This window comes from Microcebus murinus, chromosome 1, assembly GCF_040939455.1.
Source record: "Microcebus murinus isolate Inina chromosome 1, M.murinus_Inina_mat1.0, whole genome shotgun sequence".
Taxonomy (NCBI): domain Eukaryota; kingdom Metazoa; phylum Chordata; class Mammalia; order Primates; family Cheirogaleidae; genus Microcebus; species Microcebus murinus.
The window spans coordinates 12871682-12897982 of record NC_134104.1 but is presented as its reverse complement, the minus strand read 5'-3'; the positions used below and the strand labels follow the sequence as shown (position 1 = coordinate 12897982).

General features: G+C 42.6%; 1 protein-coding gene across 4 annotated transcripts in view; it reads right to left on the bottom strand.

Moving 5' to 3' along the window:
• The window catches only part of TIAM1 (TIAM Rac1 associated GEF 1), a 360609-nt gene that overhangs the window by 30179 nt on the left and 304129 nt on the right, over window positions 1-26301 (bottom strand). For 3 of the 4 annotated variants that reach the window (XM_076000522.1, XM_012780925.3, XM_012780924.3), the window contains 3 exons: window positions 25700-25924; window positions 11637-11740; window positions 879-1058 (listed from right to left, as the gene is read on the bottom strand). In XM_076000522.1, the coding sequence (XP_075856637.1) occupies window positions 879-1058; window positions 11637-11740; window positions 25700-25924 (509 nt within the window). Of the gene's footprint in view, window positions 1-878; window positions 1059-7596; window positions 11166-11636; window positions 11741-25699; window positions 25925-26301 lie in introns of those variants that run through there. The other variant, XM_076000525.1, reaches the window with a different exon arrangement.

The window sequence follows — 26301 nt, the reverse complement described above, 5'->3', positions numbered from 1 at the left end:
AACATTATTTGCAAAGAAAGGCACGGTCGCTCACGCCTATAATCCTAGCACTCTGGGAGGCCGAGGCGGGAGGATTGCTTGAGCTCAGAAGTTCGAGGCCAGCCTGAGCAAGAGCAAGAGCGAGACCCCGTCTCTACTATAAATAGAAAGAAATTAGCCAAAACCACCAAAAATAGAAAAAATTAGCTGGGCACGGTGGTGCATGCCTATAGTCCCAGCTACCCAGGGAGGCTGAGACAGGAAGATCACTTGAGCCCAGGAGTGTGAGGTTGCTGTGAGCTAGGCTGACGCCACGGCACTCACCCAGGCAAGAGAGTGAGACTCTGTCTCAAAAAAAAAAAACTTTATTTGCAGAAACAGGCAGCAGGTTGGATGTGGCCCAAGGGTCATAATTTGCTAACCCCTGATTTAAAGACTAAAATATAATTTTACAGATAATTAAACAGATCACGCTGCTGCCACATGGGGAACATAACTAATATAACACAAAGATAACAGACTGACTCAACAGCCTTCTGCCTGGACTCAGATGATGAAGATAATACTTTCAAGTTTCCAAAAACCTAAATTAAGTTTTAGTATTAGCTCAACAACATATTTAGAAAGGTCAGAGGGATCACATAACATTCGCCATCTCGCTTCTCTCCATTTATATACACATCACCGAAATGCTGTAAGAATTGACAGGCTTCCTTAAAACTCTAAAGGAGATGTTAACATTCAGAGTAGAGGTTAAATCCCAGAAGAGACCAAGATACTCATTACACGATGCGACTTGGTTGTTGGTCAAAAACAGCAGAGACACACCAACTCCGTTCCTTCCAGAAGCAGAGGGAGAGGAGGCCACGCAAGGAAGGGGGTGCAGGGAGAAGAGGTACCTTCACGTAGGTGCGCTCGGTCTCCAGGAGCTCGCAGATGACCTTGCGCAGCTTATCTGCATCCGACAGCTGTCTCATGGTGGCCAGCTGAGGCCCCGTGGAGTCCTGAGGAGACGGGCTCTGGTCAGAGGAGCTCATCTCATGCAAACTGCGGCAAAATGCGGCCACCTGTTCTGTGCTCTTCAGAGCACAGGGGAAAAGGGAAGGCAGAGGTCGTTATCCCTCATTAGAGAGACGGGTCTGAAACCTGTCCCTCCTGGAGGTGTTCTTGCTGGTTAACGAAGTGTGGCATGCGAATGACATCTCGTGTTTCCCCAAACTGCTCCACGCATACGAGAGCTCCTTACACGCTCAAAAAACAATCATGATAATAACTGCCAACATGTATTGAGCGCTCAGCCGCTTGTCAGGCACCCGTGTGAGGCATTTTATCCTCCCAGGTGGTCAGAGCTATGATCACTCCCATTTAACAGTTGGGACCATGGAGGCCCAGAGGGATTAAGTAACTCATCCAAGGTGACCCAGCACGGAAGTGGCAGAGCTGGGATTTGAACCAGGCAGTCTGGCTCCAAAGCCTATGATCTCAACCACTGTGCAAGAAGCTGATCCATCAGGAGACACAGAAGTTAACTGCATTTCACCCATAATTAATTATCAGACTCTCCTTTCAGTACACTATCTTCTTACTTCACAATGTTACAAGGACGATTTTACAAGCTAAGATTATTCCTGTCTCTGTTTAAAATTGACAGATACTCACACATTAAAAAAAAAAATAGTTTTTACCTCTCCAGCTTCTCCAAAGGCAAAAAGATAACGTTCCCCTTTAAAAATAATGGAGTTAGCCATGAAACAGGCCTCAGTGGGAAATCCCGGTCTCCACATGACCTCCACCTGGGACGGATCAGGTGCAGACCATGAAGGTTGCACAAGATTCCGTCATCCATTTGAAATTCAGGATTCTAGGTTTCTAAAATTCCAACTTTTCAAGCTATGCAAAGCAGTTTTCCAAAGCATGGGTTGCTAAAAAACCCATGAGGCAAGGTAGTTCTCCACTTTGGCTGCATATTGGAATCGCCTGGGGAGCTTTGAAACACCCCAATTTCCTACTCGCACCCCAGATCAATTTAATCAGAATCTTTGGCGTGAGATGTACCGATAGCCATATTTTTTAAAGCTCTCTATGGGATTGTTCCAGAGGCTATTTTGTAGCACAAAAATCTAGTTCACTAATATCTGTTCCAATGCACCACTCTAGGAATGTTTAATGGATATCGCCTTGAAGGTTGTGGCTGCCTTCCCATATTCTTCTGCTCCTGTTGAATTCAACCGTAGGTATTTCCAATAAATATTGGTGTAAGTAAATAATTAACTTCTTCCATCACCCTCTTACCAGGGAAGAACAGGAGAAGAACACCCTTCCCAACACAACAGTTGGTGCAGAGCTGAAAGTCAAGGCTGGCATTTTATGTAGGGCAGAAAAGCTAAAACCAAGTGTGTTCCATGGGGCAATTTTAAACATAGAGGAAAGCAGCTAACTTTAAAGAGCCTGTCCCTCATTAGCATATCCAAAAGGGAAGAAAGTCTGGAATGAGGACAGGGAAAATCAGGACCTAACAAGCATGCATTGGCAGCAAGAGTCTGGACAGGAAAGAGGAGAGGCCGGGACCAACATCCACATAATTATCCTTCCAATTCTCTTAGATTCACCACAGCTTATTTGTTGCTAATACTAAACCCGGTCCTACTTGCCAGAAGGTGTCAGTCACCTATCAGTGGCACTATTCAATGTTTCCTGCGAATTTGCGTGTTTCAGACATTGGATATCCCCACAGACAACTCTCTCTTAGGTGACTGACTGGAAAAACTTAGCAAAATGGGCTGAATTCTATGGTATGTGAATTAGATGTCAATAAGGCTGTGAAAAAAAAGAAAGACCATGTCTTTTTAATCAAAGCTTATTTGGGTAGAAATAAACTAAACAAGTTTATTTAGTTACGCTAGGATTTTACTAACTCAATACCATCATTAAATACACAAACAGGGCTTTGTCTTAAAAATTAAAAAGGAACAGATATATCCATTTTAACAAAAATGTTCACTTGTCTTTGAGATGATCTAATGATCACTGTAATAGGCATCTCATTATAGCCTAGTCATATGAGAAAGAAAAAAACCCTCACCAAAATGAAAAAATCCCACGGACAGCTGGTGGTAACAGCTGACAACTAAACACCCTGCCCCCATCATACCCCAAACTCTCCTCTGTTGCTTTGATTTGGCACCTGGCAAAGGAACCTAACCTAACACAACAAATGTATAATTGGCACCTTTGCTTACACAATGCTTTTTAAAATGTTCCAACAACCACAGCTGTCTGTCCTTCACACAAACTAACAGCAAAACTATTACTTATAATAAATACATCCATCATTGCAGTCCATTACAGTAAGTCCTCATTTAGCATCATCCATAGGTTCTTGGAAACTGCAACGTTAAGGTAAATGATGTCTAAGGAAACCAATATTACCGTAGGCTAATTGATATAAACAAGTTCCTACTGCATATATCTGGTCACAAAAACATCACCAAACTTCTAAATAAAGACCAAAACACTTCTAAATATTAAAGGTTAAAGATATTAAATAAGTGTGAGCTATACATACACTTAAGGCAGATAAAAACAAAGATAACTATTTACCCAACTTTTGGTAAATCAGTGAGTGACGGTGGTTGTAGTGGTGGTAGGTTAAATCAAGGAATAAATGTTTGCAAAGTAAAAAGTGTAAGCAGCACCTCCTAACACCAGGCAGTTCAAAAACTAACAAGAATAAATATGGTAGGATCTCTTATCCCATTGTTTATTCTTATCCCATCGTTTATTGTCATGCATTTGTATAATTATGACATACTTTATAAACTTTTAGTAACATTTCACAATAATTTGAATTCATTCATTCATTTTCTAACCCATTTATTCTAGTCCCGGGTGGCCAGAGTCTATCCCAGCAGCTCAGGGCAAACAGTGAGACCAAACCCTGGACAAGATACTGTTCCATCATGACAGGGCGTGTGCACGTGGCACACACACACGTGCACACACATACTAACACAGGCTGGGACCATTTAGCCACACTAATTAACCTAATGTGCACATCTTTGGGATGTGGGAGGAAACCCACAAAGCCTTGGGGATAATGTGCAAACTCCACATAGAGGCCCTATCCAGAAATCAATTTTTTTCTCATCAATAATGAAAACAATGATTATAACGTTTCATTATAATGAAACAATGATAAACAAAAATGACATTATTTAAGGACCTGCTGTAGACGTCCTTTCCTGTACTTCCATCATTAAAATAAATTATCCAAGTGAAATCAATGTCTTTATATATTATGCCAAGTATGTCCCGTGAGTTCACAAAAGGCAAACATGATAAACATGAGGATCTGACACATATCAAAAAACAGGAAATTCCAAAATATACCTTCCTTTGTGCTTCCGATTCACACCATTCTCAGTTATATCTCAGGAGAATAACAGAAGGTATGGGATGGAGTTTCCGGGTTTTTGTTTCCTCTGTTTCACCATAACTACTTTGAGATGTCCATTTTTTAAGAGTGTGAATAGGATTCCTGACTTTGCCTGTGTAAAATCCACCATCTTCTCTGAAGTTTGGCATCTTTAGTTTTAAGTAGACCCATGGGGGAAACTTAAGCTAGTTTGTGGGCTGGGTCTTTAGTGCCCTGAACTCACCTGTCTCCTCCCCTGACCTCACTCACAAACAGCCAGGTTACTCACCTTCCTCCTGTCACACCCCTTGAGCCAAGTCTGGGATTATATTAATATTAGGAAATACCGTAAGCAACCCAAGGAATACCTAAAAATTCCCTTGGGTCCTCTTTGGAGTTTAGAGCCTTAAGCATCCATTTCTTTTCTTTATTTTATTTATTTATTTTTTTTGAGATAGAGTCTCATTCTCTTGCCCGGGCTAGAGTGCCGTGGCATCAGCCTAGCTCACAGCAACCTCAATCTCCTGGGCTCAAGCAATCCTCCTGCCTCGGCCTCCTGAGTAGCTGGGACTACAGGCATGCACCACCATACCTGGCTAATTTTTTCTATATATTTTTAGTTGTCCAGCTAATTTCTTTCTATTTTTTGAGTAGAGACAGTATCTCACTCTTGCTCAGGCTGGTCTTGAACTCCTGAGCTCAAACGATCTACCCACCTTTGCCTCCCAGAGTACTAGGATTACAGATGTGAGCCACCGTGCCCGACCCAGCATCCATTTCTTTCTTTTTTTTTTTTTGAGACAGAGTGTCACTTTATTGCCCAGGCTAGAGTGAGTGCCGTGGCGTGAGCCTCGCTCACAGCAACCTCAAACTCCTGGGGTCAAGCAATCCTCCTGCCTCAGCCTCCTGAGGAGCTGGGACTACAGGCATGTGCCACCATGCCTGGCTAATTTTTTCTATATATATTAGTTGGCCAATTAATTTCTATTTATAGTAGAGACGGGTCTCGCTCTTGCTCAGGCTGGTTTTGAACTCCTGACCTCGAGCAACCCGCCCGCCTCGGCCTCCCAGAGTGCTAGGATTACAGGCATGAGCCACCACACCCAGCCTCAGCATCCATTTCTTATTAGACATATTCCTACGCCTAGGAGAGACTTAGCCGAATGATTTCTGAACTTGAGCAAGGGACAGAGTGGTTTCTCTGCCTGCAACCTTGTTCACTTACTCAAGGTACAAACTCTTCAGTATATCACAAGGGACTGAGTCCAAATAGATATAATCTCTTTATTGTCAACTGTATGTTATTTGAATAAAGAATTAAAAAGTACCATAGAATTACAAGTTACAATGCATATAAATGTTGTCAAGGGAGTTTATTTACAGGCTCAATGTTTTGCTTGGAAACAACTTAAAAGGACGGCATCAAGTTTGAGAACTTGGTTTTATTAAAGTATTACCCCAAAACTGTCCTTTGAAGGAAGTATGAAGTGCAGGTCTTCTTTAGAATACCTTTAAGGTAGAGATTTTTACACATCTTGGCCCAGCTTTTAAATCCCCTCTGGCCCCTCACCGTGGCCAAACCTTTTTACATGGAAATCCACCAGGACCTGCATAGGTGGTTTAGCCAGGATATGTAGAAAGTGGGAGGAGCCTAGTGCAGGGCTTTGCCCCGCCCCATCACTGGGTGTTAGGTGGCACTGCTGTCATTCCCACACCTCGCGCTGGAGCCACAGGTGCCCAGAAAAGTGGCCTCCACGTGAGGTTCTCATCATGTTCCCAACAAGCCATGCTTGCCCCATCCGGGACAAGTAGGTAAGGACTTCTGCAAGGGGAAGACAGGCCAGGTTTCTCCAGCAGGAATGTACAAACCTCCCCCCTCTTGAAGACTGCAATCAGTCACCCTGGAAACCAAAAAGCACTTACAGGCATTTGAGAGTCTAAAATTGTTAAAGGGTAGCAGAACTGTTCCCCTGTCAGGACTAAGAATTATCCAACCAACATATAGAGAAGAAGAGGACAATGGCAAAGGAAATGGGCCACTTTACTGAGGCCAGCGTGACACTCCATGTTTATAATATCGCTTTCCCCCTGTGGAAGATGAAAAGAAAGTACAAAAAGAGAGGGTAGACTTTTAAGTACACACTAGCAACTCAAGCTACCCAGCTGTTTAAGCTCTTCCTGTTATGCAATCACTAAGGGCAATTTCTAACTCTAGATGAGTTCACAGTTCTAAAACTGGCCTTTGAGTCTGACCGATTTAACACATCCCACAGATTTAAAAGGGGCCAGAGTGGCCTAAAATCTTATAGCCTTTACTTAAGCTTTTTTTGGGGACAATGCACTCCACAATTTCAGGGACATTATATACAACGATAATCCCTACAGTTCTCTAGCACCTTGTCAGTTTCCTCTTAAACAAACTTCAAAGAAGAAACATCCAAGAAGAGAAGAAGGCTGATTTGGGTAAATCAGACCCACTCACTGTCAAAAGTTTAAGTCTCATTAAATGACACAAAATGTAATCGTCTACAGACTCCGAGATTAATAATTTGCTATTAAAAGGTTTAGTTTGATTTTGTTAAATTATTTCTTGCCATTAACCCACTACATTTTCTTATTCCAGAGTTCACATTTACCCCAGGAACAGACGTGTTCAAATAGGTCAGTTGACATTAAACTGTTAACACATCCGCTGAGCCAACACTTCTCTATCTATCTCCTTCTCAAGGAAGCAGAAATCAAGTCAAAACACCTGAAGCTTTAGAGAAAGAGGCAAGTGAAACATCCTATTTCCAGAGCTGCCTGCAGAACACCCGGCTACCCAATCTGATGGGGGGATGGGAGAGACTCGCCATGCATATAACACAGAACTCTCAATAACCAAAAGAAAGGGAAACAATCCCAGTGACAATTAATCAAACAAAAAAATACATCTTTCTGCCATTTAAGTATAAAGAGTAAATAAATGTAAAGATTCTAGGCAAATTTAACTCCACACCAATTACTCATCCCCCTGCCCTCAAAAAAAAAAAAAATCCTGCAATATACATTCTCTATCAACAAGGGGGTCCAGAGAGCAAAAGGATAAGTTTTGGAGAAATGGGACAAGTATAATCACCATCCTTTGGGCTGAACAATTCAGCTGGAAAGTCACAACATAAACGAGGCTAGCAAGATAGAATTCAAACAGCAAACGCGCTCACCAGATGAAGTGTCCGATATATGGAGTCACTGGACTTGTCATTGTTTTCAATCCTGGGCTTGCGCTTTATCTTCCACAGGGCAGACATCATCAGGAATATATTCTCATGGTAATTAATTCTACCACCTGACGTGCTCAGCACGGAAACAGAAGTTTCTTAAAATACTCCCAGAGCACCAAGCACCTTGCAGCTCCGAAGAGAGCATCCTCTCATAGGGATGTCCCATGCTGCTTTGCCCACGAAAACCTAGGGCCACATCTCATTGCCACAAGGACAGCAACAGAGGGACCAGAGAGCTGCACCCCCCACTTCCCGTCAGGGCCCCCTGGGAGGCCATCAAAGGCCACACGGTGGACCAGAACTCATGCTTTGATTTCACCTGGCTAAACAACAAAAGTTCCAGAAAGAGACAGAGCTGAGGCAGGCAGGAAAACAAAGCACAAAACGCCTCCCCGGGATATGAGCGTCTCTGCCCTGCAGCCCAGATCAGCTGATTGGCCAGCATCACGCACCGCACAGGAATATTAAACCTGCGGGGCTCTGACAACTTCGAAGGCATTCCTCAGCCAGTCAGGAGCAGGCACCAAAAAAAAAAAAAAAAAATGTTTTTTTAAACAGTTGATATAGTTTCCCATTTTCCGCTTTTGCTTTGTTTCAAAAGCAGGCATTTCTGAGACAATAACAACACACATTAGAAAGAAAAAAGAAGTCATTTTTTAAAAATGGAAATGTCCTGAAAATTATTCTAATACATTTGTTACATGGAAAACAAAATCATGGCTGCCAGGAGGCCGGGAATGCCTGACACATGACTTGACTGCCCGGAGCTAATTAGCATTCATTTCCAGAAACAAGAGTTTTCTATTAGGAGAAGGGAAACAAGGAGCCAGTCGGCTTTTTGAGGTTGTCTCACCCACAGTGGCAAGAGGAAGGAGGTGGCTCACAAAAGAGAAAGGCCACTGCTAGCCTGCCCCTGGGTGTGAGGGCCCCACCCCCTGCTCCCTGGCTGTGACATTCCAGTGCCACCACCGCTCAACAACAAGCACACAATTATCCACTTGCTCAACTGCAAAAGGCCATTCATAGCAAAAACTGCTATTAAAAAAAGAAAATGAAAAACACAAAGAACTCCAACATACTTTCTCTTTATCCTGCCCAATATTGTGTAAAACAGTTCACTTAGAAAGCACAGCAAAAGCAGTCAACAACAACAACAAAATCAACAGCTCTTCCATATTCAGGTGGAATAAAAAATGATGACTTGTTTCTATTTACCTACTTATTTACATTTCTACGCTCAGCCACCGGGTGCATTCAGACAAGGCTAAATCATCCTTCCACATTGAGACAGCTAACAATTAAAAAAATGATTTTCAGTTTATTCTCAAGAAAAAGTACACACCGATAAAGGAGAGGCATCAAAAAATATTTAATCTTAATCAAGAAACTTAAGGTATTTGCTTGCTTTTACTTTAAAACTTAAAAAAAAGAGAGAGAGATTAACCATTAGGAAAATATTTAAGTGGTTTCAATCACTAAATATCTAACTGACCTACAGCACCACAAACATATTAATTCCTTTTTTTAAATGAAGCCTGCGGTATTTAACACCAGACCATAACAATCTGGACAAAAGGTGGTTTTAACATAGTCATTAACAATACAAGGCTGAACTGGGTTTGCATATTGGTTTTGCCATTACAGAACTGTGTGACCTTCAGCAAGTCTCTTAACCTCTCTGTTCCAGTATCCTCATCTATAAAATAGGGAAAATAATAGTATCTCTCTCAGGAATGTTATGGAGATGAGAAGAGTTAATACAGAACAGTACCTAATATATACAAAACATTAAGTGTTATATCTGTTTATTATTAACAGTACACCATAGGACCCAATCACCAAGAACTGCTCACTTAAGGCTTTTGCTTTCAAATATTCTAAATGAGAAATTTAATTCATCACAGGTTATTCTAGTTAATTAACTTGGGCTGCATGCTAAAATATTTCTAATAAAGAAGATAAAATCTGAATGAAACCCAAAATAGGAAGTATTGCTGGGTACAGAATTACACAGGGTTCCAAAGAAATATGAACCTATGGTTCCAATGCTGTGTATTGTGTGATCTTTAAAATATTGAAGTCATCACCCAAACTTGTCAATAATTTTGAGAAGATTCTCTCCTTTCTTAGAAAGCCCACCATGAATTTCTACAGAGAAACCCAGGCACAGAATCACCTATTTCTACATTTGACCTTCTCTAATCCAGATGAGTTCTACCGCCTTGTTTTCTAGAAAAGGAAGCATGAGGTCAGAGAGAAACATGGGACCAGTCAACAGAGCCCTGAGGCCTCTTCCTTCCTCCCTCCTGCCAGACCCTCATATTATAGAGGACTCTGTTTATGACCTCATGACTCACTGTATTTAAGGTAGAAACAATCTCTCTCAAAATCCACAAGGAGATGAGAGCACTGAGCTGTTACAATGAAGTAAAAATGATCTAAGTTTAAAAGTATTCAAAAAAATAAATGTTTTAGATACGGGAAAAATAGTTTTCCTAAATCCAATTAGAAATTGAAAATTAAAATTCTTTTAGACCCTGTAATAGAATAACTTAATAAATACCCTCCAAAATATCTTACATCAGTATAGAAATATCTGTCTCTCTTGAAGGCCACTGACCCCAATCCCATCGCCCAAAAAAGTGGGTAAAAGTAACGTAAGGATCACATAAATAAAAAGTAACTTTAAGCAGTTTTTGTCTTGTTTTTTGGCTCTAAAGGAAACATGTGCATTTCCATTGATGTACTTTTTATTAATAACCAAAAAGATAATGCCCTTCAGTCTATAAATATAAACATTGCCTTCAAATATTAAATTTTATATTGTGCCCAACTTAGAAAGACACTGAGAATGATGGTCCCATGGGTCGTGAAGGAGAAACAAAGGTGTGTAAAAGATGTTGAAGAGTCAAACATGTGCATCCAACAAAGTCCTACAGAAATATATAAATACAGAAGGCGACAAGACAGGAAACATGTAGAAATGTAGGTTTGTAAATAACAGTTCATGTTTGAAAAGTGTATTTCTATTATCACTGTGCTTTCCTATAGTTGTATTAATTGACTTATCCAAAAATCCAATCACCAAGCAAAGGCAAGAATCACACTTTCTGGATGAGAGAAAAAAGGTAAACTTTAAAGTGATATGATTTGCTCAGGTTAAGTGACTGGTAAGTGCCAAGCAAAAGAATGGTAGATACGTAGAAGCATCAGAATAAATATGTCAACAACGTTATACAAAAAGATGCATAAGCACGGAAACATAATCACGTGCAATTGCTTTTTATGGTGGGGGAAGTGTGTCTTTGGATATAGGTATCAGAGTTTTTAAATTGTGTTTCGAAGACTGTGATGAAAAGAGGCTACTGTCCCATGGAACTCTTTATGAAGTAGAAGAGAAGCACAATGAGTTATGGGCAAAAATTTCAGCGCCTTGCATCAAAGATTTAGAAGGAGAACTTTCTTACAGTGTTTAACCAAAGATTAATCTATTTGAATTTATAAAAAAAAAAAAAAAAAACGTTTCTTTACCTCTAATGTGAAAGGTGCTCACCTTTAACAAGAGGTGAACACAGATAATTCAAAGGGAGTTCATTACTGAAACCCTAAGTAGCCCGAAAGCATAGCTGACACAATCATTCACATTTCAGATGCTGCTGCATGGTACACACATGAAGACATAAGAAGAAAATAGGATAAAACTGTGGCATTAGCTGAGCACTCTGCCGGTGCCATGAATTAAAGAAAAAGGACTTCATTTCATTGCAAGTGATTTCTGCCCTATATTCTCACATCTGGGTTTGTTATCAAGGTTGTAATTGGGATTTCAGCTCCTGCTATTTGGCAACATCTCAGAAGTAAAGACACTTTGTCCATGGAGAGGTCTTCTAGACACACACAGCTGCAGAGTGACAGGTGACACGTCAGCTGTGATTCTTCAGTGGTTCAAGACATGGGATGTGAAAATGAAAATCTCTCACCTTGCTGCTGTGATCAGTCTCATCTGAGGATTCCAAGTCTGGCCCTTCGGTGTCCTCTGGCGCGGTCTCGGCACTACTGCCCTGCTCGCTGCCAAGGCTGTGCCCTGCCGGATGCGATCAGAAGAAAGTACGGGTCAACACGGATAGTAATGGCTAACAGCCACCCCTGTGTGGGGCGGGCCCGGGAGCTGAGCTCATGATATGCGCATATATTGTTAGACCCTCCAAGTGCAAGGTCTATCATTTGGCTCAACAAAATGGTAGTTTTTGCTGTTACTACTAGTAGTATTACCTTAGATTACATTTTTATAATTTATAATAGTTATTTTATAAAATATAATAATTATTATGGACTGACTTTTGTGTCTCCATTCCCCCTGCCAAATTCTTATGTTGAATCCCTACTTTCCAATGTGATAGTACTTGGAGGAGGGGTGTTTGGGAAATAATTGAGTTTAGAGGAGGTCATGGGGGTGGGGTCCTTATAAGAAGAGGGAAAAAACCAGAGCTCGTTTTCTCTCTCTACCATGTGAGAACATGAGTAAGTAGGTGGCCATCTGCAAGCCAGGCAAAGGGCCCTCATCAGGGACCGAATAGGCCAGGACCCAGATGATAAGATATCCCAGTCTCCAAAACTGTAAGAAATAAATGACTGCTGTTTAAGCCACTCAGTCTATGCTATTTTTATAGGAGCCCAAGCTAAGACAATCCTAATTTATAGTATACGAATATATATTTTATATCTTATAAATTAACTGATTGCATTGATTTATAATTAGTAAATTAATGGGTAAATTAATTCATTAATTGCTAAGATAACTGAATAAACTATATGGAGAAGCAGCACAACAAACAGCTAACTGTCCCATACCATTACCTGAAAAACCCTGTGAGGTCTGTTTTGGGCAAGTCTGGCAAACTATAAACATCTTATAATACCCACTCTCCCCATGATATTCTGTGCAATAGTGCAGGCAACTTTCTTCCTTCCACACTTACTGAATGCCCACCTGCTCTGGTGGTTCTCTGCATTGAGAAGAAAATATTAGAATCCCTTTCCTCTGGAGGTTTCTCAAATGTACAGAGCATCTGGATCCCCTGGAGATCGTGTTAAATGCCAATTCTGACTCAATAGTTATGGGGTTGGGCCTATGAGTCTGCATTTCTCAACAGCTCTGAGTGATACTAATCCATACTATCAGTCCATGAACCCTACTTGGAGTAGATACGAACCCTACTTGGAGTAGATACTCCTACTTGGAGTAGTGATACTAATCCATACTGTCAGGCCATGAACCCTACTAGAACATTTAAAAACTTTCTCTAGCCAACATTGATAAGACGGTGGTTTGAGTACCACTGTCTTAGAATACGCCGCCGGACACTGGATCGGGGACTAGAGCAGACAGGAGAGGGGAGAGATGGAATGGGAGTGGAAGGAGCCTCTGCCACTTTGGACGAAAGCTAGCTCAGCCCGCAAAGTGGCTGGCCTTACCCCAGCGACACCATCACAGCCATAAGCTGCTTGGTATCACTTTCTATTCAGATTCCAAGTTGGCCAAGAAACTTAGGAAGGAGGCCCACCTCTGAGCAAACCTGGCACCGAGCCTGCCTCCTGCAGTCCCCCTTCCCCTCCGAGGGAATGAATCACCAATTAAGTGACTGCACTGCTGCATGGTTTGGAGGCTTCTGTCTGCTCCCCCTCCCCCCTTGCTCTGGGCTCTAGCGCTTGGATTTTCTTGCACTTCTTCTCATTACTCCTCATAAGGCGGTAGTGGTGAAAGAAGGAAGCTCAGGGACTCGACAGACAACACCTATGTCACACTGTCACCTCCTATGGAAAGAAAAGTGATTGACTATTGTGTACAGGGGCAATGAGCTACCATGTTTCCCCGAAAATAAGACAGGGTCTTATATTTATTTTTCCTCAAGAAGACACCCTAGGGCTTATTTTCAGGGGATGTGTTATTTTTTTTAAGTACGGTATAATAATCTACATTTATTCAGCAAAATATACAAGTTCATCATTCATAAGTACAGGACCCAATTCTGCTAAGCTCTCTGCCACCGTGACAAGGATCCCCCTTGTTCCAGCTTCCAAAAACATGTTTCCCCCTTCCCTGTAAGTCCTCACCAACAGCATCCTTCAAATCCAGGTTTCTACTCAGTCTCTTCATGGGATTTAGGATTTCTCTATAATTCTCCTTAATCCTTCTGAGCCCTCACCAACAATCTTTAATAAACATATTTCTATTAATAGTGTGTTCAAGGCAATCTAGGGTTTTTTCCATCATGCTGCCATGTCTTAGGTAAGTTACTTCACTTCCCAGGGTTAAATGATGTCTCATCTGCATAGTAATTCTCATTTCAACTTTTAGGAGAGAGGACTCCAGAGAATGATCTTTAATCACCTTCTGAGTGGCTTTGGATTTTAGTTATTACCAGGTTTCACAATAAGAAGAAAGTCATCAAACCAGCGAGTGGTCACATTTTGGCCGGTTCAAGGAAGGAGGAGGGTCGATTTGGCCAAGTTGTTTGCCTGTCTTGAAATCAGGGGTGGGCTCGTGGTCTCCGAGATAGTCTTCGAGACAGGGTCCCCTGTGCTTTCTATTTCCCAACGCTTAGCCTTAGCACCATGCCAAGGCCAATTTGCTGGTGAGTACATGTGGTGCTTGTTTTTCCATTCTTGAGATACTTCACTAAGTAGAATGGGCTCCAGCTCTATCCAGGAAAATACAAGAGGTACTACATCACCATTGTTTCTTAAAGCTGAATAATATTCCATGGTATACATTTATTCAAATATAGTTAAGTCATCTTCTTCTGGAACATCATCACAACTCTCCAAACCCCGAATTCCATCCTGAATTTCTTGCGACTCTATTTCCTTTAGAACCATTGGCCCCAAATCTCTCATGTCAAGCCATAGAGCTCTCATGGGGCAGATGAGAAGGGCTGCTCGTCTTCTTTCCCACTCCGAGATGAAATGCTTGGGTTGTGCAGATGCGCTGCGTAGCCACGCCCATCACTAGGTCGTATTTTCGGGGTAGGGCTTATATTGCGCAAATGCTTAGAAATCCTGCGAAGGCTTATTTGATGGGTAGGTCTTATTTTTGGGGAAACACGGTACGTGCTGGGGCCAGAAAGAAGAGCAAGAGTTGACCCCTGCCTGACGTGCAGGAGGTGACGAGCTTATTTAGGGACCCTGCGTCGATAGCACGAGGCGAAGTGCTCTGACAGCTCGGCTCGCCTGGCACTCCACTCAGAGCGGCCAGGCTGAGCAAGTGACAGGCACCCTTCATGGCCTGCAGAATGGCGAGCTCTCAGAGTTGCCCGTTCACAGGCTGGCAGTCAGATGTCATGACCCTGAGTGTCCCCACTGCTTAACACAATGCCTGGGATAGACAGAGCTGATGCTCACGAAATCGTTGGAAAATGAATAAAAGGATCTTCATTTCTAACAATACTGTGGGCTAGGTATCCGGAAAAACAAACAAACCCTACTTCTACAAAACACTTACAAATGCTAAATAAAATAGGACAAGTGTCCTTTTTAAACATATGGCTGAGGTCCAAGAAATTCCCAGAGCCCAAAATGAAGAAGCTAAAGGAGGTGGTGGGTAGGGTCCATGCCATGCAGTCCTAGCCACCAGTCCCCAAGCCCAGAGCAGTGTTTCCCAACGGGGCTGAGAATGCACTGGCATCGGTAAGGGGACAGTTCTTTTGGGAAAGAATTGTGCACTTCGTGTATACACTTGGCTCTCGGCTCCCTGGCTCCTGGGCACTAAACACTAAGGACTCCCCAGTCCCTGGGGACAATAAAAAATGCACCCACACATATCCCAAGAACAGGACCCCGCGCCTTTGGTTTTAACTTTAAAGTTGTAAGACAGAAAAACAGTCTTGGGTCAGTACAGCTTAGGGAGTTAGAACTGAATTTCCAACACTCATACAGATGCCTGGAGGAACTATACGCCTGAGTCTAAAAAGATGCAAAACTATTAAAAGAAAAAAGTACGCATTGGCAAAAGAAACAAAAATAAACGAAACTTGTCTAATTCTGCTTGTAATCTGAGGTAGGAGGGTAAGGAGGGAGCAAGTCAAATTTCTTCCCTGAGATTATAACCGCAGGACGGGCCTCATGGTGCTTGGGGTTCAAATTTATACTAGTCACTACATGAAAAATTGCCTATGTTAAGAATCATGTTAAAAGTTTAAGAGCAATAACTAAAAAAATAGAAATTGATTATATAAGTTGAAAGAGAAATTTACAAATGCAACCTAGAAGTGGGCAGGGAAAGGAAGGAAAAACAAGCAAGACAAATCTAGCACAATAAAATCAAAATCAAGATACATGGGTCTTCTAAATAAGTGTAAAGTTAAACAATTGCAAAACAATGCAAAACAAAGTCCCAGCTGTATGTTACATGCAAGCAATAAACCTAAACATAAAGAAACAGAAGATTAAAAGGATTGAAAAATATATTAGGCAAATGTAAAGAAAGCCCTATAAATGTCAGACACAATCGGATTCCATGAGGATATAGGAGATGTAAACATCAGCAATTATTATGTTTGATCCATGAATGTATTTCAGACCTATTCCCAAGAAATCAGTGAGTATACATTTTAGCCAAGGATTTGCAATTTATGCAACCAAGCCATCAATTAGGCCACAATATAAATCTCACACAATGCCAGAGGCTCTGTATTTGTGCACATTGCACTTCCAACATTTTTCTGGGAACTCAATTTTTTATGAAAGAAAAAAAAGGGCCAGTAATACAAAAAACAATTTTAGAGAAGAAAAACAAGATTGGGGCACTTTGTCTACCAGATATTAAAATATACTATAAAATTACAGTAATATAAGTCAGTACACAACAGGCTAACAGAACAGAGAGCCCAGGAACAGCCCCACCATATAGCTGTTCCTCAACCTATATAAGTTACGTGCTGACAAACCCACGATAAAGTTGAAAAGTAGTCACCGAACCATTGTCAATTGGGATGTGTGATACACAGCAGATGTACCATTGCACTCCAGTGAGATAGGAATAGAATATTTGATAAATTATGTATTCTAAGACAATACATTACCCATATGGAAAAATATGCCATTGGATCCTAACTCACACCATTCATAAAAATCAGTACAAGGGAGGTATAAAGCAGAATGTGAAAACCCAAACTGTAAATCTTTTAGAAGAACGTATAGAAAACAATGTCTGTTACCTTGGGGGAAAGATTTCTTAAACAAGATATAGAAAGTACACATCATATAGGATTGAAGATCAGATTTTAGTAAGATTAAAAACTTTTCTTTGGCAAAAGCCACCAAAAAAGAAAAAGAAGCATGTCACAGACTGAGAAAAGTTATCTTCAATACATATACCTAGCAAAATATTAACATCTAAAATAAAAATAAAAAATCATACAAATCAATAGCTGGAGTTACATCTGATTCTAAGGCATATATATGTTCTCCTTTAACCTAATTATGTCACGCTCTCTACCCTTAAGTGAAGATTAAAAATTAATAAAATGAGTTAGGACGAGAAAAGGCAATACAGTTTGTGGCAGACAGTTTACAAAGATGAGTGATTATTCCTCTCACCACTTTAAGCAAGACTTTTGTGTCTATTTCTCCACCCCATGAATTTGTGCTGGCCTCCTGGCTTGCTTTGACCAACAGAATGAGACATAAGTGATAATGTGTGAATTCTGAGCCGAGGCCTCAAGTGACTTTGCAGTTTCTGGTCTTGCCTTCTATAAGCCCCCTGGAATTCTGAACCCACCATACAAAGAAACCTCAAGCCAGACTCTTGAGAATGAGAGACTTGAGGAAGAGGAGGCCCAGCTGACCAATCACCAATCTTGGGAGTGAGTTCATCTTAAACTATCCAGCCCCAGGCAAGACACTGGATGACACAGCCACATGAGTGACTCTAGGTAAGGACAGCAGAACAACCAACCAGCTGAGCCTGGGCCAAACTGCTGAGCCACAGAACAGCAAGCAAATAAAATGACTGCTTCAGGATCATTTGTTATGCAGCAGTAGCTAACCAATAAGTGGTTGGGGAAGTCAAGTGATCAAAGAAAAGTCAGAAAGGCAGGAATTGACAATGGTGCACTTCAAGAAAGCTGAGGAGAGATGCCAGCATGGCAGAAATAGGAAATTCAAGTGGGAGAGGGAATGTTCTCACTCCCATACTTCAGAGCCTTCTCTGAACACCACAACAGCATTGTTGAAGTATTTTTGGAAATCCCATGCACACAGTTTTGTAACTTCCTACTCCAGCTTCCCCTTTACTACAAGAGACTTTTCCCTAACAACAGACACTGAAGGAATTGCCTTTTCTTTGTTCTGAACACTCCTGCCCCCATTTACTTACCAGAAAACAACACACAACACACAGTTCTGCTAACAATCAGAGAGGGGAGAAAGCTGAAGATAGGGCTCAGAGGTGGTCGAAGAAGTGCTGAGAGTGAGGGAACTTGCCCATCTGTATCCCAGCACTGAGCACACTGCCGGGCACAGAGGAGGTGCCCAGAGCAGAGCCATCAGGGCTGAAGCTAAAGAGACTAAGCCCCAGAGAACGAGGAAGCCTCAGCCTCCCTTGCAAACAGGACCTACACAGGCCATCTCAAAAGCTGCTATAAATAACCCTCATTGTTGTGAACAGGTAAAATCATTTCTTTGCTTTTTAAATTACTTCCACATCATAACAATGTCTCTGTGGCTAAGAAAACCTTTGCGACTGGTACGTCTCACACACCATCACGGGGACAGACAACAGGGAGATTCGGGGCGGTGCAGACACATTCGTGGGAGTTTACATTTAGATCCACCTTTCATTTACTCAGGTTAGACACACACACGTTGGCTTCATTCAAGTCCAGGTGGGATTTAAATTGAAGGGAGGAAAAAAATAATTCTTGCCTCATGCAATGTGTTAACAACATGTGCTAATAAGCAGATCCTCCAATCCAAACACTTCCCAAGAGGAATAATTATAACACTGATTTATTAAAATGCCCTTATTCATGTCTGAGTTTAAATTTCCGAGGGGAAAAAATGATTGAGGAGGTGTTGCAAGAAAAAGGTTAGACGCGGCCAATAAAGACATCTAGCTGGAATTCAATTCTTAGGCTGGGATTTGATTTTGATTTGCAGTCATTTTACTACCATATGATTATAAGAATTCCATATAAACCCCCATAACATAGAAGATGGGCAGAAACACCCGCCCCTCCAGCAAAGCTAAAAAACAAACACTATTACAAAGCAACAAACAAATAAGTGGGGAGAGCTAAACATATACTATAGGGGGAAAACATTACAACTTTAATTTGCTAGACAAATAAAAACTTCTTTGCAGTCAAATTTCACAAAATCTGTGTTTTTGCCTCCTATACAGATTTTATTTTATTTATTTTTTCTATACAGATTTTAAAATCCATAAAAACTGTAGATTTAGGCGTTACTGATTCTGTTGGCTTGTGGTGAAAGTCAAATGTAGGGTATGATGATGACCGTTAAAACTATAACAATTGAAGCTCTTAATCTGCAAAACATTTTTTCCCCCACACACATGATTTGACGGGTGTCATCCGGCTCTCGTCCCCACCCCGGCCGCTGCAGGGCAGCAGAGCAGGCCGTGTGCCGTGTGACCAGAGCGTGGCACGCCGACAGTCTGCAGGCGAACACGGTGGCTCCAAGCGTTATCGACAAACAAAAACAGAGGACCATGTGCTGCTGAGGATCTGCCTGTGAGACTTCAGAGAGTCGGAAGCCCTGCACCATATTTGTTTGTGGGAAGATAAATCTGTGCAGTCCCTCTTCCCTTGCTGCCCCCCACTGCCGCCCGACTGCCTTGGTTTTCAGCAGCAAGCTCCAGGCACTCTCCACGGAACATCGGACCAAAATAGCAGCTCGAGCTTCATGGCTACTGCGCAGAGGCACGTCCTGTCCATGCAAGCGGCTGTCCGTGCTTGGCACCGAATTCCTCACGTTGCATCGAGCAGCCTCAGACTCTCGTGGTTATCACGGGGGCCTTTCCTGCTAAACAAACGCTGCTCAATCTGCTTCCTCCAGGGGGGACCTCTGAGTGACTGCAGACCACAAGCTCCACGTAGCATCACACGGATGCGCCTGGGGCTTATCAAGGGGTCTGACTCTCCAACAACTCTGCCCCCGATCGTCTTTAACACGCCACGGGTCTGGCGTCAGCCACACACACTCAGCTTTCTCCCAGCTCAACTGCAAGAGTAATAACCATTCTCAAATAAAAAACAGCTTCTGCCCTCAGAGTTCTGGCACTTTTATTGGAAATTTACCAAGACACCTGCTTGTAAAAACCAGCAAAACCGAGACAAAAACCAAAGCACCCTGCTTCACCCCAACTGGTCAAGCAGAATTCTAGGGACATGTTTATTTTATTCTCATAAAATAATATTCTCATATTTTGTGAGAATAAAATAAACATGAGCCCTAATAGCAGAACTTAAAAAGGAAGAGAGATGCACATGCATTTGAAGCCTCAGAAAGACACTAATGATGCCGCCTGAACTGTGATTCTCCTAACTTGCATAAAAGCTACAGTTTTGCATAATTACTTTTACTTTTATATAATTGCATTTCTTTTCCTTAACTCTTTCCTTGTTCCACAAAGGGAAAAAAAAAGCCATTAAAAGGTATTTGTGTTGGAATTCTCTCAATAAATGCTTTACAATTTTTTGAACAATTATTTTAGATCTAGATTTACTTTGTCTTCCTATATAGATGTTCACTGAACTATTTCCCTAACTGTGTGAAACACTTGTACCTTCTAATAAACTAGTCCAGTGGTTCTCAGCTGGGGGAGATCTTGCAGCCCAGTGGACATCTGGCAATGTCTGAAGGTAGGTGTGATTGACAGTGCTTGGGGGAGGGTGCGTGCTACTGTCTCGCACAGGCTTGCAGGGAGACCGTTAAACATCAATGACAGGACAGCTCCCCACAACAAAGAACTGTCTGGCCCCAAATGTAGATAGTGCTAGATGAGATCAGTATTCAAAACAAATCACACAAGAACACAAAAGAGACTTTTTGGAAACCTCCACGAAAACACAGTTTTGTAACTTCCTACGCCAGCTTCCCCTTCCCTCCAAGGATCTTTCTATAACAGTCACGAAGGAACTATCTTTTTGTCCTAGACATCATCCTTCCCCCATTTTCCTACCAGTATGCACAAAAACAAATGCTTTTTAAAAAAAAAAAAAAAAAGAAAAAGATGAAAGTAAATCTGGTAAGATTTCAACAGGAACCCTACGGATGGCAAATGGCCAAGGATAGGAAACTGAGTCTCAGAGAGAACACGTAGGAGAGGCCCTCTTTGTGCAGCCCCTTGCTCTCTGAGCCAATAGAGCAACCCATCCACCTTGCTTCCTCTACACATTGAGAAATAAGAAAATGGAGAAGGTACTCCAGGACCACCCAACAGATTTTCATCACACAAATATCAGTGAAGCAGATCGCAACATGTGATCAACAAACTACAGAAGGTTTGCATGTCACCATAACATTCCAACTATCTTATCATTCCAACTGAGACAGGAGCCAGATGCCTTGCAGACAGTTGGGGCAGGGTCATAAGGAGAAGGCAGCAGGATAAGAAAGAATGTGAATATGCTTAGCTAACATAAATGTAACCAACAGGGACCCTTCAGCTATTTTACTTCAGCAATAGCATCTTTACCTAAGGTAAAACGGGGAATTCTTTTAATTGGGGCACGGGCACTGTTGAGGTGACCATGTCCCTAAATGAACTACCTTCATTGACAGAGTAAAAATCACACCTACCAGGGCCGTGACAGTTTACAAATGCCACAGCAACTCCCAGAAGTTACCCTGTAAGGTTAAGAAAAGGGAGAGTCCCTGGTTCTTAGAACTTTCTACCCCTTTTCCAGAAGACCCATGAATACTCCACCCCAGTTTGGCATATTATTAGGGATTAGCACAAAAAGATTGACCCTAACCTGAAGGTGGCATTGTTGCTTCTTGGAGCAGTCCACTCTCTACCGTCATTGAGAGCATACTCTGTCTTCCTGAACTTTGTCTTACTACATCTCTTTGCTTTGCGTGAGACCCTGCATTCAAATTCTTTCTTTCATGGAGATCAAGAACCCTCTCTGCTGGCATGGGTGGTGGTCTGTACCAGGGTCACCACCAAGGCACACAAAAGAGGATCAATAACCAGGAAGAGTTGGTGACCTAAGGCCGTGGGTCCCAACCTTACCTGCACATCAGAATCACCCAAGGAGTTTCAAGCAACCGCAACAAATGCACACCCAGACCCCAGACTAGGTGAATCATGAACCTCAGCAGTCTACACTAAAGAATTCATTTCTTTCCACTTGGGAAAGTAAGATATAAACAAGGTGTGATTCATACCAGTGATTTGTTTTTTTTCTTTTTTTTTAAGAGAGACAGGGTCTCGCCCTGTCACCCAGGCCGGAGTGCAGAGGTGAGATCATAGCTCAGTGCAGCCTCAAATTCCTGGGCTCAAGCAATCCTCCTTCTTTAGTCTCCTTAGTAGCTGGGACTACATGCATGCAGCACCACACCCAGCTAATAAAAGGTATAATTCACAAGCCTATTTATCAGACAATTCACCTGTCACAGAATGAGGTAGAGGGCAATGAGTGGATGGAAGAGGAGCAACATTTGGTCACAGGCAGAGAATTCTCATGTCCCCTGTAAGAGACTGGCTTCAGATACAAAACATTTAGTGAGCACTTACCAGGTGCTATTCTAAACACTTTACTTTCATAACTCCTGGAATCCTCACAACAGCTGAGGGAGATGGGAGTGTGGTATTATCCCCATTTTACAGGTGAGGACACTGGGGCACAGAGAAATTAAACATGACCTGCTCATGGTCACGAAGCTAACGAACATCAAAACGAACTTAGTCTCAAGGAACCTGGTTCCAGGGCCTACTTCTTAGCCGCTAGGCTGCGATGCTTTTACATAGAAGAGACAAACCTCTCTCTGAGAAAGAGGTTCAGAAATCATCCTACCTCGCAAGCAAATCACATACCGCAATCATTCTCCAGGGAGGCTGTGGCCAGAGAGACAGCACCAGCGTCCAGCAGACGGGCACCAGCCAGTGCCCACGTGGACCCCAGGGTCCCCGAGACAGGCCAGGGCCCTCTGTCAAGGTTGCCAAACATCCACCTTAACACGGTCACTGCATCAAACCTCAAACCACCGCTCAGGATGTTTCTTATTTTTAGTTACTTCTAAATTTAGACTAAGGTTACAGTCCAGCCTGCCATTGTACAAATTTTCTCAGTTGTTTTCTCCTCTGTTATAACTGCAGCTGTCTGTGTGGTACTGCTTTCTGTCTGCCCCATCATGGAGCAATCCTTCAGGTGACTGTATCCTGTTTACTTGCCTCCTCTATTACCTTCCACTGCCAAGGAGGTTGGGGGTGGGGGGGCAGGAAGTAGAAGCAACCAGAAGGCAGGCAGAGACCCACGCGGGGAGCCTGAGGGCCTTCTCCCCTGGGCTGCTACTTGCCCAGAGGATTGGAGAATTCTTCTGGAACTTACGAATTTTGAAGCTAATTTAGAAACCTTACAAGAAAACCAATAATAATACAACTTCCCTTTCATGCTATTTCAAACTGATTCATCCTTGAATCAGTTTGATTTCCTAACTTGACCAAGCAGACTCTGTTTGGAAGGATTTTTGACCATTGCAAAATATGAAAGCATGAGGCAATTAAAACACAAAGAACATCACTAAAATGTACATTCAAGGGCAGAATCGTGTCATAGTCATCGTTACACTTTAAGCATCTAGCTCGATGCCTGGCGCACAGTAAACACCTAACAAATGTCACTTCCAAGTTGTGACGACCATTTAATTGGGAAAAAACAAAGGGATGAATAAATATTCTAAAGATGATTCCAAAACTGCAGTTTTAACGTGCTGTAAACAATAGCAGGCTCAGTGGATGTAGCGCACAGCTTCCAAAGGTGACTGGTCTGAAGGAGATGACATGTAACAGGGTGGAAAGGCCAGCGGTTTAGTTTTAAATCCACCATGGAAAAGATTGGACAGCAGTTGTATTTACAGAAACACTTAGATTTTTCTAAAACAGACACACATACACAAGTGCATTTTTTATTTAAAAATTTAATAAATTTCTAAACAAACCCATGCGTATGCACATGTACATACACATGTACAGAGTTTTTTTAAAAGAAGAGAGAAGGAGAACAAAACATTAACAGTGACTGTCTTTTAAAGGAACAAATTGTGAGCAGTTGGAACCACACAGCAACCTTTATCTACACAGGGTCAGAGAAAGTAAGTTCTTGTCACAACCAGTTAACTCTGCCAATGCAGTAGGAAAGCAGCCAGAGACAAGACATAAACGAATGGGCATGACTGTGACCCAACAAAACCTTATTGGCAAAAACAGGCAATGGGCTGGTTTTGGTCTGCGGGTTGTAGTTTGCCAACCCCTGCTTTATATATAACCCAGAGGAAGAGTTCAGGCAGAAAAAGAAAACAAATAAAATTGAAAGCACACTGTTGCTTATAGCATGTATAACCAAGCTTATCAAATCTTAAATAGCCTAACCTAATATAATGTCTCATTCGAAGCCATATTCCAGAAACAGCTAAGTGTGAACCGTGTTTTCAGGGATCTAGCCTGCCATCTTGTGGTCACATAAAAGAACAGCCCCCGTGATCTGAATTCTCCATTATTAAGAGTACACAACTCACTAGAGCCACTTTTTAAAAATCTGATTGGCCTGTGGGTACCACAAGGATAGAATGAGCCAAGGAAGTCAACAATAACTAATAACGATCAATTCTCTGAAGCTTCAATTTGTCAAATTCTTCCAGGGAGCCGCTGAACAAAACAAAGAACTATCACAGGGCTTCTGCTTCCTCAACCATCCAAGCTTCAGAAAATAATTTGAGAGACAACAATGGTAGGGCAAGAATACCCAACTACCTACCACTCAGATAACTCAGGTTTTGAACCAGAAGGCTATTTTTTATTTTTTTTTAACCCAAGCTTTGAAAAGAGAAAATAGTTACAAAACTGTTACTAAATCAACCTGAACCGTAGAACCCAGCCATGGAGAAATAGGTGATAGCAATCTATGCTGTTCATATATGTTCCCTCATTCACTTGCTCTCACTGAACAAGAACGGGTCACTTGTGGACCGAACCACATGCAAAGAGCCAGGGAGACAAAGACAGGGAACATGAATACAGTCCCAGGAAACAAACTTAGGAGAAAGAAAGACACATGCAAGTTAGAATTGTTTAATATGATTAGGCCCACATGGAAGTCACGTTTGCAGGATCATGGGGACCCAGAGGAAGGAGCTAACTCTGTGGGGTCCCAGGGAGACCTCAAAGGGCAGGTGGCATCCCAGCCGCTTCTATTAGAATGAGCCCAGGTTGTCAGAGGGAGGGGGAAGGGAGGAAGAGCGCAGTGGAGTAGGGCAGGGGGCTCCCCTGCGGGGCTCAGGTTCAGAATTTGGGTTGGAAGAGCCCAAGAGACAAACAGAGCAAACAAGAGCTGTGCACGCATCCCACTCGGGCACGCCAACTCCCGTCCTTCCCCCACGCAGTAGGAACAGCGGGGCTGGTGGTTTTGGGGGATGGTGACAGGGAAGGCAGGGGAGGACTCTGAGTCTCAGCATCTTATATGATTCCCACACTTCTGTGTCTCCAAATCTATCCGGGGCCAACAGACAGTGGCCTCTAAGCACTCGCCTTTCTCCAAAATGAACAACAGCAGAAGCATTATCAGGCTTTCCGTGGGTGACAAGTAGATTTGTTATTCCATGAGAAAAAAAACATTTCCTGCCCCTTTGAATTTCAACAGGAAGCACACGGTAGTAATCGGCCCCTTTCAATCTCACATTTTAACACCACCTGCCAGACCAAAGAAGTCCACCCTGAAACATGCAAGCTGCGTGACAAACTCCCGGGCCGTGGCTGCACGGAGCTCAGCCTCGCCCCCGGCAGCCTGCACAGACGTACCTGGGTTGCTGGTGAGGAGGGCGAGGGGGCTCTCGCCGAGGTCTGCAGGGCCGTCCACTCGGTGGGGCGGGCTCCCCAGCAGCTCCGCTCCCCCCTCCAGCTCAGGGTAGGTCCTCACCAGGAGGCCCAGGGCGGGCTGCGAGAGGAAATCTTTGAGCATAGATGAGTTGAGGCTGCCTGCAGCGCGATTATTGATCTCAAGAATCTCATCTCCTGCTTTCAGACCTGCCAACGCAAGATGGAAATTTTTTAATTTTACACGCACAATCAGAACACAACAGCTTAGAAGCTCTGCTGTAAAAGGGCACGCCGAGCCCTCCTGCTGTGGGGCTCACAGCCGCAGGTGCTGCTGCAGCAAAGAGGCTGCAGTGCTCAAATGCGATCGCAGGAGGTCCACAGGAGCCTCAGGTGCAGGAGGTTCGGAAGGTTCTAGACTTGGAGGTTACGGCGTGCTTAGCCTGTCCCCAACACATCAATCAAACAAATTTATTCCTGCTTTAAGCTATGTGTTCCAAGCATCTGCCAGCTTCTCTTCACACATGCTAATTCTGGCTACCTTCCTATAATTTTGATGGGAAGAAATGGAAGCGCCTCTGATTACT